The sequence below is a fragment of the Manis pentadactyla genome, chromosome 5 (genome assembly GCF_030020395.1).
Source record: "Manis pentadactyla isolate mManPen7 chromosome 5, mManPen7.hap1, whole genome shotgun sequence".
In the NCBI taxonomy this organism is placed as follows: domain Eukaryota; kingdom Metazoa; phylum Chordata; class Mammalia; order Pholidota; family Manidae; genus Manis; species Manis pentadactyla.
In genome coordinates, this window is record NC_080023.1 from 164975395 (window position 1) to 164987736 (window position 12342).

Genomic DNA, 12342 nt, shown 5'->3' on the forward strand with positions numbered 1-12342 from the left:
GCATCTTTATTACACGTCTCCCACGGCTGTTTTGAGTTTCTTTTACGCGAGCACTTTTAATTTGTACAGCCTCATCATGGGAGGCTGGATTTGGGAAAGGGCAGGAAAATATCGTGGACAGAGGCCCAGAAAAGGAAAGCGACTGGCCGTTACAAGGTAAAACAGCGGGGACTAGGACCCAGGTCCCCGCTACGCCCGGAGCTACGTCACCGGGACTCCGCCCCCCGGGTCGGCGCCTGAGCGGAATCCCCGGAGGTCCGCAAGCCGTCTCGCGCCCCCCTGGTGCGCACACTCAGTCCGACCCTGTCGGCGCACCGCCCACCTAGGTCCCCTGGCCGCAGCGGGTGTGCTCGCCGGGGAAACTGAGGCAGGGATTGTGCTTGCCTGTTCCTCCCTCAGTCCACACTCCAGGGCCCACAAAGCTGCTTTCCCCTCCTCACACCCGCAAGGAATAGCAGTTCAGGATGGGAGAAAGGGGAGGGGGCCGAAAGCAAGCAGCGTCCGAAGAGTCGGCCAACCCGGCCACACTCAAGATGGCGGCACGGCAGCGGCGATGTCCCTCAGAGGCGGTACCAGCGCATGCGCAGCGCGGAGTCCCGGCTCGGGACACAAGATGGCGGCAGCGGCGCTGGGGAGGGCGAGGCGGAGGCGGCAAAACGGGCGGTCGAGAAGAACGTGTAGCCGCATCTCCTCAAGTCCGCTCCGGCCAGGTAAGAGCCTCAGGAAGCCATGGTCCCGCCGCGAGCCGCGCCAGGGTCCGGGGATCCGAAGCCGGAGGCGGTGGCCCCTCCGGCGTTCTCTGCTCGGGGCTACCGCTTGCCCTGTCCCTGCCACCGCCGCCATCTTAGGCTTGGGGGTTGACGGCCGAGCTGGTGGCCTGGGTGGGAGAGGGTCCGGAGAGCGCTGGGTAGAGCGGCCTCTTGAGCCCCTCCGCTGCTGCCGCCGCCACCGCCTTTGTGTCGGGCTCAGACTCTGAGTCGCCTCAGCCCGGGGGCGGGAGCGCGCGGCGGGGCGGGGGGCGGAGCCCGGGAGATGGGCTGGCGCGCGCGCGCCGAGCAGCCCTCCTCTGCTTGGGTTAGCAGAGGGTGGGGGAAGGGAAGAGGGCAGGTGTGCGCGCACTGGAGCCCTAGCCCCACCCCCGCCTCCGCGCTCTCCCCACGCCTGCGCACTTTGCAATCCCTTTGACTCCTCCCTACTGGGTCGGAGAACTCTGATTGGTGCGTTACTGAGCTGTCCCGCTCCATCTTTTCCTACCCCGGGATCGGACGCTCAATTCCTTCTGGAGGGTTCCTCTAGTTGCGTAGTTACCGTTGTTTAACCTTTAAGCTGCTTGGCGCTGTTAAATTGTGGTATGCGTGGGGGCTGGGAATCCAAAGGATAATTTAAAACGTTATCTTAATAATAGAGGTTTTCTGTTACTGCGAGTGTGCAGTATGCTTGACTCTACTCGTAGGAACTATAGAGGTTGAATGATTCTGGTTTATAAATAGAAAAGCGGCAGAAGGGTCTGGAACTCGTGTCTGTCCAAACCCAGATCTGATACTTTGGCCACCGACCTGCTGCATCGAAATCACCTGGGAAATTTAAAAATTGGTTTTAGTCGTAAAAAAATTGGTAAGGATTTGAAACTGTAAAATGAAAAAAGTAGACATTTCGTCTCCCACTCATTCTTGGGATGCATTAAAAAATACAAATTCTTGTGAACTTTGCCTCCCATTTCTGACTTGTAAGATGTGGAGGTGAGGAACAGGAATCAGAATGTTTTTACAGCTCCCCCATCCCTCCCGCCTCCCCATCGTTCTGATGCACAGGCAGTTCTGGAAATAACTGCAGTGTCCCCGTTTGGCCTCTCTAAGCCGTGCTGCTTATGCCTCCCCTGCACAGTTTAATCTACCTTAGTGCATCAGTATCACAGAGTATTTCTTGGGGAAAATAGCTTTTCAGTAAAGATGAAGATGATGTATTACATAAAGCATTTGCATTTTTTTTAAAGACCCGATTCAAAGAAGTGTGTTTTTCACTCAACTATGGGTAGCTTTGGATTGTGTCCCTGTTTTTTTTGATAATGTGTGTTCACTTTTATCTTAGGGGTACTTTGGTCGGCAGGACCAGCTGCACAAATTGTGGGGTCCCTTGAAACGTGGGCCTCCTGTTAAAAATTTATTAAAATATCACGACAGTGACAGCAGAGCATTAAACTAGGCCCAAGGCTCTCAACATGGGGCCTCGTGTGACTGTGCAGAGTGCAAGGTCATGATGGTGAGCCTGATGGTTGGAAAGCTTGAGACGTACCATTTTCATCCCTTGAGTCCCCAAATATCCCACAGTGCATCCTGCCCTGTCTTGGTGGCTCCCAGATTACTCTGCCATTGTCCATCTTGGTGGTGTCTCTGTTGTGCAGCATAGTACAGTCTGTGACTCTCTTTTCTTCCATTTGCTCTGCAGTTGCTGATGCAAGAAATCCCCTGGGCCCCCGTCCACTTCACTGCTGACTGGCCCACCTGTGCTGAGCCTTCCTTCGGGTCTACTCCCTGCCTCTGTGGGACCCTGTGACGTGGGGGTCCATCCAGTCAGAGAAGAAAACCCTCTAATGCTAGTGTTGCAGACCCCAGAGGGTGAGAAATAGAGGGACCTCGTTCAGCCTTAAGACCTATGGGCTCAGCCCCAAGGCAAAAGAAATCCCTTCTCCCCAGAAAACCAAAGCAGCTGCAGTTTTTTCTTCCCTTGGTCAGTGGCTCCAGAACTTTTTGTTACCATTGCCCCCTTCTGCCCTTCTGTTGTATGTGTGTCCTCTTGCTCCCTGCATTTTATCTGCCAGATTGTACCAATGAAGTAACTATTCACTTTTCCCTTCCCAAATTAACAAAGACGTCTATGACTGAGTGTATAATAAAATCAATGTTTTAATGATTCCTATGATGTTGTCAACAGCCAATTAGAACTTCTGATCAGCATGAGATAATCAGTATGACCACAATGAGTTGATAAAATTTCAGCAAGCAAAGATAACTGATGTTTAAATGTGCCTTTGTGGTCTTCCTGTGAATAAAATGTTTGATTTCTTTTGGGGGTTGTGACACGTTGAAAACAAGGATCACCAATACAATCTCATTTGGCCCCTGGGAGCCTAACAGCCGGGTTGGAAACCACTTTGGCCACTGAGGCTTATGCTAGGTGTGCTTTGGTGGAGTGGGTAATAGTGATACAAATCTGAAGGGGCCAACCTCCTTCCAGGTATTTTAAAGTAATTTTTCACCTGGGTTTTGAGGTGGACTGAATTAGATATTCCTTCTCAGTTCCACTGGTTCTTTTAACAGCAGATTGCTTCCTGCCCTGTAGTGTAGAATGAGGCATCCAATTAGATGCCATGTCCCTTCCTGGGCTGGGCTTTGTTCCAGTTAGGTTTTATGGATAGGAACAGGGCGGGGGAGGAGGAGTTGTTATTTCTTCTCATGGAAGTAGCTTCTCAAGGGCAGAATGTTCTGTCTTGATTGCTGCTCTTGGTGCCTTATAAATACTTGCAGAATGAATAGATCTCCTCTTGGGCCCAGGTGCCCTGCTGAGAAGTGGAGAGAGCTGGACTGGACCCAGTTCCTCGTCCTGGGAGTTCTGACAGTTTAGTGGGGAGACAGATCCGTTGATAGTCTTATGTGCCACAGCGGAGGTGCAAAAATGACCCTGAGAAGGGGCTCTGATCACCTAGCTTGGGGGGCAGGAGAGCCAAGGAAGGCTTCCTGGAGGATGTGAGCCTAGTGGCAAACCAGAGGAGGACTGGGGAGGGTATTTCAGACAAAAGGAACAATAGATGTGCACCCATTTTACAGTTGAGGGAACTGCAACATAGATTCTGGGGCTCGTTGGATAGTACTATGCTGGCCCAGAACAGGACTGGATTGATTTCGCCGCATCTGCAGGGGGGTCACTGGGGCCCTCAGTAGGCTCTAATTGGTGGGCAGGGGGTGGAATTGATCTGCATGCACTCCTGGCCCTGATACCCTTTGGCTCTCTGCATGGCAGGTCCGGTGTGGGTGCTGAGATGGCCAATGAGAACCACGGCGGCCCCCGGGAGGAAGCATCCCTGCTGAGTCACTCCCCAGGCGCCTCCAGTCAGAGTCAGCCCTGTTCTCCAAAGCCCATCCGTCTGGTGCAGGACCTCCCAGGTACTGGCAAGGGGCAGTGGTGGGGTGACTGGGTAGGAACGGTGCCCTGGGAGCAGCGCTGACCCTGGCTGGGTTCCATGCTTGTTTGCAGAGGAGCTGGTGCATGCAGGCTGGGAGAAATGCTGGAGCAGGCGGGAGAACCGTCCTTACTACTTCAACCGATTCACCAACCAGTCCCTGTGGGAGATGCCTGTGCTGGGCCAGCATGACGTGATTGTGAGTGCCAGCCCAGGTCAGGGCTCTCAGAGCAGCTTCTGGCATCTTGGCTTCCCCAGATGTACACTGGACAGCTGTTATGTGCCTACCTGGGGATGTAGTGACAAACAAGATAAGACATTGTACTTGCTCTCATGGAACCTAATGCTCAATAGAAGAGATTGACACATAAACAGATGACTCTAATAGTGTGTGATGTTGAACTTGTGGGCACTGTGCCCATGAGGCAGTTCTGAGCAAGCTAGACCTGGTCCTGCCCTTGCACTCTCAGGGGCGCATGGTTTAGAGGGGGCCAGTAGGATTATGGTGTGACATTTGCATGAAGAATAGTGTCAGAATACAGCAGGGATTCTGTCCGGGTCTGGGGAAGGGGAGGACACAGGACAGGCCTCTCTGAATTCGTGACTAAGGTGAGGTGGTTAGTGAAAGTGGTAAGAAGGAAGGCGGAACACATTCCATGAACCGATGTGTCAGTGTGATGCGGAAGTACAGGCACAGGCTCTCTGTTGGAGACTTGGGCTTTGGATCCCTGTCAGTTAGGGCAGACTTCCTTTCCTGGGCACAGTCAAGCCAGTTGACATTCCCATTTTACATATGAAGACACTGAAGCTCAGAGAGGGGAAATGACTGGCTCAAGACCTCAAGCCTGTAAGAGGCAGAGCAGGACTCACCCCTGATGTGATCTCAGGACCACAACGCCCACCCTCAGATCACCCATACTCCTGGTGTCCCCTGAGGAATTCCGTCTGTGGGGCATTTAAGTTTTCCCTCTTTCCCTGACTTTGATTCTGGTAGTTAAGGAAAATAAATTAACATGTACTGAGCATTGGTCTTGTGCCAGATGTCATGATAAGCTGGTCATATTCATTGACTCATTTAACCATCTTCTCAATGGCGAGGCAGGGCTTAGCTTGGCTCTTTTGAAGGTGAGGGAATTAGGAATGGAAGTTACAACCCCAGGGTCACACAGTTGCCAAGTAGCAAGCAGGAGTGGAGCCCATGTTCTTTCTGCATCCCAACCCCCTCTGCTCTTCTCCAGTGAGTAGGAGCAGGGGCGGGAGGGTACCAGGATTCCACAGTACTGGGACCCCTAAGCCACTGGCCCTGGTCACAGCTCTGCTGGTCTCCCTCCACTAGTCGGATCCTTTGGGTCTGAATGCGACCCCACTGCCCCAAGACTCAAGCTTGGTGGAAACTCCTCCGGCTGAGAACAAGCCCCGAAAGCAGCAGCTCTCAGAAGAGCAGCCAAGCGGCAATGGTGTGAAGAAGCCCAAGGTGAGTGTGGGCTCTCGGGAGCTGGCTGGTAAGCTGCCGGCAAGCAGCCAGCAGGTTCCCCACAAGGGCCTGGCCAGGAGGGGGCTGAGGCACAGCTCACCAGATTCACAGTGCTAGAGCTGAAGGCCAACTCAACTGGCCTGATGCCTTTGACTCGCTCCAGATTGAAATCCCTGTGACACCCACGGGCCCATCAGTGCCCAGCTCCCCCAGTGTTCCAGGAACCCCGACGCTGAAGATTTGGGGGACGTCCTCTGAAGATAAACAGCAGGCAGCTCTCCTCCGACCCACTGAGTGAGTCCCTGCTGATTGGCTTGAGGATGCCCATCTTTGATAGCCAGCCTGCCTAGGACTGCAGGGTGTGGTGGACGGCAGGGTACCCCTCCGTCCCTTTTCTCTACTTTCCTCATTTCCCCTGTCTACATCCCAAGGGTGTACTGGGATCTGGACATCCAGACCAATGCTGTCATTAAGCACCGGGGGCCTTCGGAGGTGCTGCCTCCACATCCCGAGGTGGAGTTGCTGCGTTCCCAGCTCATCCTGAAGCTTCGGCAGCACTACCGGGAGCTGTGCCAGCAGCGAGAGGGTAGTAGTCTCTGGGGCCTTGGTCTCCTTTGTTGCCATCTGTCTCTAGCAAGAGTTGGGGTTGGCCAGCTGGGCTTGGGCGATGGCACAGTGGAGCCCAGTGGCTGGGAGCAGGCGTGTGGAGTCCCAGCTCTACTAACTGCTGGGTGTGCAACCTGGGGCTCATTGCTTAACTGCTGTACTTGGGGTTCCTCCCTGTGAGGTAGGTAGGGATGATACCTGCCTACATAAAGGGTGGCTGGGTTCAGTAACAAGAATGAGTATTTATATTTCCAGAGTGCTTAACTATTTGCCAGGCAATGTTTGAAGCCTTTTATGTGTCTAAAAGGGCATAAAATGAGTAATAATACCCCACAGATTACTGCTGTAAGGATAAGTGGCATGTTAAGTGCTCAATAAACTGCAGCTTTTATTGATTAGTAAATAAATCTAACTTTGTGGAAATATAGAATCCCTCCCTCCCTCCCATTTTACTTTGTGTAACACTTATTAATGCCCTTTATGAAACCAGTGAATCTCAGAATTTACTTTAGGAAGTATGGCCTAGAATGTACGCTCCTGACATAACAGGCCAGGTCTTATTTTACTGTTGTACCCATGCGATGCCTCCTGTGTGCCAGGCCATGTGGAGTCTGCTAAATCCAGACCTTCATCAGCTCTCTTGTCCCACAGGCATTGAGCCCCCCCGGGAATCTTTCAACCGCTGGATGCTGGAGCGCAAGGTTGTGGACAAAGGCTCGGACCCTCTGTTGCCGAGCAACTGTGAACCAGTCGTGTCACCTTCCATGTTTCGTGAAATCATGAATGACATTCCTATCAGGTACAGCGCCACAGCGGGGCCGATCAGGGCAGTTTGATGTGTGTGCCCAGCCCTGTATAGAAGGGCTCTAATTCTCCCCACTCTCTGAGCCAGGTTATCCCGAATCAAGTTCCGGGAGGAAGCCAAGCGCCTGCTCTTTAAATACGCGGAGGCCGCTAGGCGGCTCATCGAGTCCAGGTTTGGCCCTCTCCTTCCCCACCAGATGGGTCTGATTAGACTGGGGGAGGTTAGAGGTCATCTGGCCCGCTCACAGGGCTCTGTCATTGCTGTTGGTGGCAGAAGTGGGGCTGGCTTCCAAAGGCAGGACAAAGGCTGCCATGTAAGACTAGATGGAGGCTGGTGCTTGGATGCTGGTGGCGGTGGGTTGGGAGGGTGGAGCACTTATCAGCCAGCCCCTTTATGCACCCTTAACCTGCAGGAGCGCATCCCCTGACAGCAGAAAGGTGGTCAAGTGGAACGTGGAGGACACCTTCAGCTGGCTGCGGAAGGACCATTCAGCCTCCAAGGAGGACTACATGGTGAGTGGCCCTGGGGAAGGAAGCCAGTGGAAAGGCTGTGGCCACTTCCTCCAAGAAGCCCACTGCTTGCTCAGGCTGGGCAGGGCCCCACAGCAGCCTGTATGTATGCAGTACAGTGGACTTTTGACACTCATTGGTCCCTAGACTCACGTATATGGAGATGTTTATATACGCTCTGGCTCTCAAAGAACATCTCTGATAAGGTGCTTAATGGAATCATGCTCAGCCATACGCCATAAGCTGCCCTTTCAACTTAATGAATGTTAAACATTTCCCTTGAGTAGATTTTTGGAAACAAGATGGACAAACTGCCTTTTCTCGGGTGTGTGCTCATAATGTGGTTGAGAGCTGTCACTGGTTTCAGTTCCCTCCCTTAACACGTCCAAAACAGTTCTGTTTTCTGGACCAGAGTCATTACTGCTTTACCTCTCCACCAGCACTAGCAATGGGCTTTTTTTTCAGGACCATTTTTCACAAGAGACAAGGTTTCGTACTTCACGATAGTAACTGTGTACTTGACACGTAGAGAGTGACAAAGGTAGGTGTACTCACTAGCCAGAGTGACTCATATTCACTCATCACTTTCACACATGTGATTCAGTAGAATTATCAATGCCCAGTTATCCTTGTAAGTAGCTAAAAGCTCAAATGTTGAATCTGCAATGACCAAGGACCACACCTTGTAATGGTCTTTTTCTCTGATAGACTGCAAATGCTTTTTAAGTGGGGACTGTGCTTGGTTTCTTTCTTTCCATCAAGTATCACAGGATCTGGCACAGTGTAACCCCAACAGTAAATGCTGGCATTTATTGGACACTTGCTATATGCCTGGGGCTTGGTAAGCCCTTAAGGGAACAATCACATTTAACATTTAAATTGCCTTGTTAGGTAAGTATTTTGTGTTCCCTTAATAGTCGAGGAATAAGATTCAGAGATGCCAAGGGATTTGTCCAAGTAACACAGCTAGTATGTACCAAAGCTGGTTTCAAAACAAGGGCTTTTGGGATCCAGCAGCTCTCTTCTGCCAGACCACTACCACCCTGATCAGGATTTTCTCCTCCAGGATCGTCTGGAGCATCTGCGGAGACAATGTGGCCCTCATGTCTCAGCAGCAGCCAAGGACTCCGTGGAAGGCATCTGCAGTAAGATCTACCACATCTCCCTGGAGTACGTCAAACGGATCCGGGAGAAACACCTTGCCATCCTCAAGGAAAACAACATCCCAGGTAGGGGGCCAGGTGGCAGGGAGCCAGCTGGCCCTGGTTGAAGGGACAAGTGAAGCTGAGCTTCAAGGCCACAGACTGTGTTGAAGCCCCTCTCCCAGCAGGTCTAGGGCAGGATACGTAAGTGATAAGTAAGGGACTGCCAGAGGTGATCAGAGAAAGATGGTCCAGGGGTAAGTAGTTAGGTGGACCTGTATTTAGCCTCTCTCTCTGAGCCTCAGTTTCCCCAAACTGAAGTATAATACCAGGCCAGAGGATCATATGAGGAGTCAGTGGTAACTCAAAGTGTTTGGTCCCAATAGATCACTAAATAAGGTGTGGTAGCTGTTTTGAAGGCCGTGCAGTTCTCATACCTCTGCATGGCAGCGAGACCCACAGACCCGAGGCTGCTCGCCTACCAAGCCCCTGAGCATGGCAGACTAGCAGCCGAGGCAGTACAGAGCGTGTGGACACAGGCCACCACTTCTTGCCCCTACCAGTTGCCTGGCTGTTTGCTGTTACCCAACCACCTGAGCCTTGGATTATTCCTCCATGGGCTAAGACTTAACCCCCTAGGTTACTGGGAGGCACACAGTAGGCACTGAGGCTGTCTGGGGGCAGGGTCGCCCCTCACTGCTCTCCCTGCCTGCAGAGGAGGTGGAGGCCCCAGAGGTGGAGCCCCGCCTGGTGTACTGCTACCCAGTCCGGCTGGCCGTGTCTGCGCCCCCCATGCCCAGTGTGGAGATGCATATGGAGAATAATGTGGTCTGCATCCGGTATAAGGGAGAGATGGTCAAGGTCAGCCGCAACTACTTCAGCAAGCTGGTAAGAGCTGAGGGACCGTGGAGGCAGGTCTCCCCAGGTGGGAGAGGTGAGGGCTTGACCCAGAGTCCTCAGCGGGAGGCCCGTGATGGGGGAGGGAGGGGCCGCTGCTGAAGCCCGCTGCTCGCTCTCCCACAGTGGCTCCTTTACCGCTACAGCTGCATTGATGACTCTGCCTTTGAGAGGTTCCTGCCCCGAGTCTGGTGCCTTCTCCGACGGTACCAGGTACGGGGGAAGGGCTCCCCTGGAGGGAGTGGGGAGGGTGAGCTCCAGACACTGACCGTGGCCACTCTGCAGATGATGTTTGGCGTGGGCCTCTATGAGGGGACAGGCCTGCAGGGCTCGCTGCCTGTGCATGTCTTTGAGGCCCTCCACCGGCTCTTCAGCGTCAGCTTCGAGTGCTTCGCCTCACCCCTCAACTGCTACTTCCGCCAGTACTGCTCTGCCTTCCCCGACACAGATGGCTACTTTGGCTCCCGCGGGTGAGAACCAGGGACTACTGGGGCCCCTCCTGCCCAGGCCAGGGAAGTTGTCTCCAGAGCACAGAGCCCACCTTGGCCAGCTGTGTCCTGATGCTTCAGGGCTTTGGAGTCAGGCACTCCTGGGTGTAGTCTCTGCCTTCACCCCATCAGCTGTGTGACCTGGGACATGTTGCTGAACCTCTGTGAGCCTGTGACATCCCCTAACCCAGCCTGTGGGTTTCTCAGTGAATGAGCTCAGATTTGGAATAGGAGCACCTGGTTGCAGGTACTGAGAAGAATAGGAAGTGGTAATACAGACCTCAGAGACCCTCCAGACTAACCTGGGGGTGGGGGTGGGGCATGGATGAGAAGAAGGGATGATACTGTCTCCAGAAAGAAGACATGGCCAGGCCAGCAGGAGGGGAAGCTCAGCAGCCGGGGGACTGCTGGAGGTGGTCGGTGCTGTAGCGCCAGTGGGGTCAGAACTGGATTTGAGCTCCAAGCTGCTCCACGAACCAGCTTGGTAGACATAGGCTGCCAAACCTGAGCCTCTCTGCCTTCATTCCTTCTATGGAAATTGCCACACCCTGTCCCAAGACACATTTAGGATGAATGTCGGCCTCTGGCCTGCCTCAGTCCATCGCTTCAATGTGGCTGCCTGGAGGTGGGGGCAGCGCCTGTTTTTGGTTGAGGGACTGGGTCCCAGCGGAACTCAATGCCCACCTCTCCCCCCAGGCCCTGCCTGGACTTCTCCCCGCTGAGTGGTTCCTTTGAGGCCAACCCTCCGTTCTGTGAGGAGCTCATGGATGCCATGGTCTCCCACTTCGAGGTGGGTGTGCTGCTGCAGAGGTGGGGCGAGAGGGGGTTGGCGAGCAAGACTACCAGCCACCTGGAAGGCAGCACCTCATGTCGCCTCATGCCCCCTCCCCAGAAACTGCTGGAGAGCTCCCCAGAGCCCCTGTCCTTCATCGTGTTCATCCCAGAATGGCGGGAACCCCCAACACCGGCGCTCACCCGCATGGAGCAGAGCCGCTTCAAACGCCACCAGCTGGTCCTGCCGGCCTTTGAGCATGAGTACCGCAGCGGCTCCCAGCACGTCTGCAAGAAGTGAGTGCCCGGGGCAGGCAGGGGCGGGAGGGCTGGGCCGGCTGGCTGATGGGGCCACACTGAGCACCCCCTGAGCTGCTCCTTTGCCCACAGGGAGGAAATGCACTACAAGGCCGTCCACAACACGGCCGTGCTCTTCCTACAGAACGACCCTGGCTTTGCCAAATGGGGGCCGACGCCAGAGAGGCTGCAGGAGCTGAGCACTGCCTACCGGCAGTCAGGCCGCAGCCATAGCTCTGGCTCCTCGTCGTCCTCCTCAGAGGCCAAGGACCGGAACTCAGGCCGAGAACAGGGCCCCAGCCGCGAGCCTCACCCCACTTAACGCACCCTGCGGGGAGGAGGAGCCCCGGGGTGCTGGTGCGGACTGCCGGGACTCAGGCCTCTGGTGCTGGGCGCACCCTGGGGCCTATCCCCAGGAGCCAGGCTGCCAGTGACACAGGAAGATGTTGGCTTGCCGGGGCTCCCCTCCCTGCCCCTTCCCCCAATTTCCCACCTCAGACTCACTCCACGTCCCCTGTACAGAGACCCCATGCCTCCCCTTCCTGTCCTCCCCCCAGTCCTGTTGCTGCCTGTTCCATTTGTAAAAGGAAATACATAAATTCCCATAAGAATGTGTGAGGGTCTTGAGGACAGAGAAGGCCAAGGAACCTGCAGATACTTCCAGGACTGCACCCCTCTATATCCAGGCTCCCCTTCTCACGGCCCTGGGCCTTTACCCCCCAGCACAGGGTTCCACACTGTCGCCCCTCACCCCCCACCCTTGGGTCCCTGGAGGCTTCTGCCTGTGCCCAGTAGGTCTGAAGAGCCCACCATCTAGCTGCAAGCCCCAGACTCCCGCAGCCAGGTCTGTGCTGATACCTTGGGAACACGACTGGCAGGTGCACCCTGGTAGGAAGCTAGGCTCCTGATGGTTCAGGTGTGCTTTACAGGCAAGGGTCAGGACGGAGAGCAGCTCAAAGCCACTGTGAGCCTCAGGGTATGGCTTCCGTGTAGATAGGCACCTGGCTATGCTGCTCTCAGGACATCTAGATATGGAACAGATGTGCCCCTGTGGCCGAGGGGGAAACGGTCTGAAGGTGCTGATGGGTGGGTGGGGCGGGGTCTTACCACCTCAGTCATCCCTCCCAGTATTGAGCCTTTGCCCTCAAGAGCTGCCCGCTGTTGGGCCACCATACT

At 54.5% G+C, this 12342-nt stretch overlaps 1 protein-coding gene across 2 annotated transcripts; it reads left to right on the plus strand.

The window, feature by feature from the left end:
- The first annotated feature begins 576 nt into the window (after positions 1 to 576).
- PCIF1 (phosphorylated CTD interacting factor 1) lies at positions 577 to 11777 on the plus strand. 2 transcript variants are annotated; one of them, XM_036902131.2, is made up of 17 exons: positions 577 to 710; positions 2446 to 2615; positions 4018 to 4160; positions 4252 to 4376; positions 5514 to 5651; positions 5815 to 5945; positions 6083 to 6237; positions 6909 to 7056; positions 7150 to 7233; positions 7475 to 7574; positions 8638 to 8800; positions 9429 to 9601; positions 9737 to 9823; positions 9896 to 10080; positions 10795 to 10888; positions 10991 to 11166; positions 11260 to 11777. In XM_036902131.2, the coding sequence occupies exons 3-17, from the start codon at positions 4037 to 4039 to the stop codon at positions 11486 to 11488; spliced, it is 2112 nt and encodes a 703-aa protein (XP_036758026.2). In that variant the 5' UTR covers positions 577 to 710; positions 2446 to 2615; positions 4018 to 4036; the 3' UTR covers positions 11489 to 11777. The 2 variants fall into 2 exon arrangements, with proteins under 2 accessions (XP_036758026.2, XP_036758027.1); XM_036902132.2 differs by having other exon boundaries at positions 11312 to 11777.
- Positions 11778 to 12342: the final 565 nt, after the last annotated feature.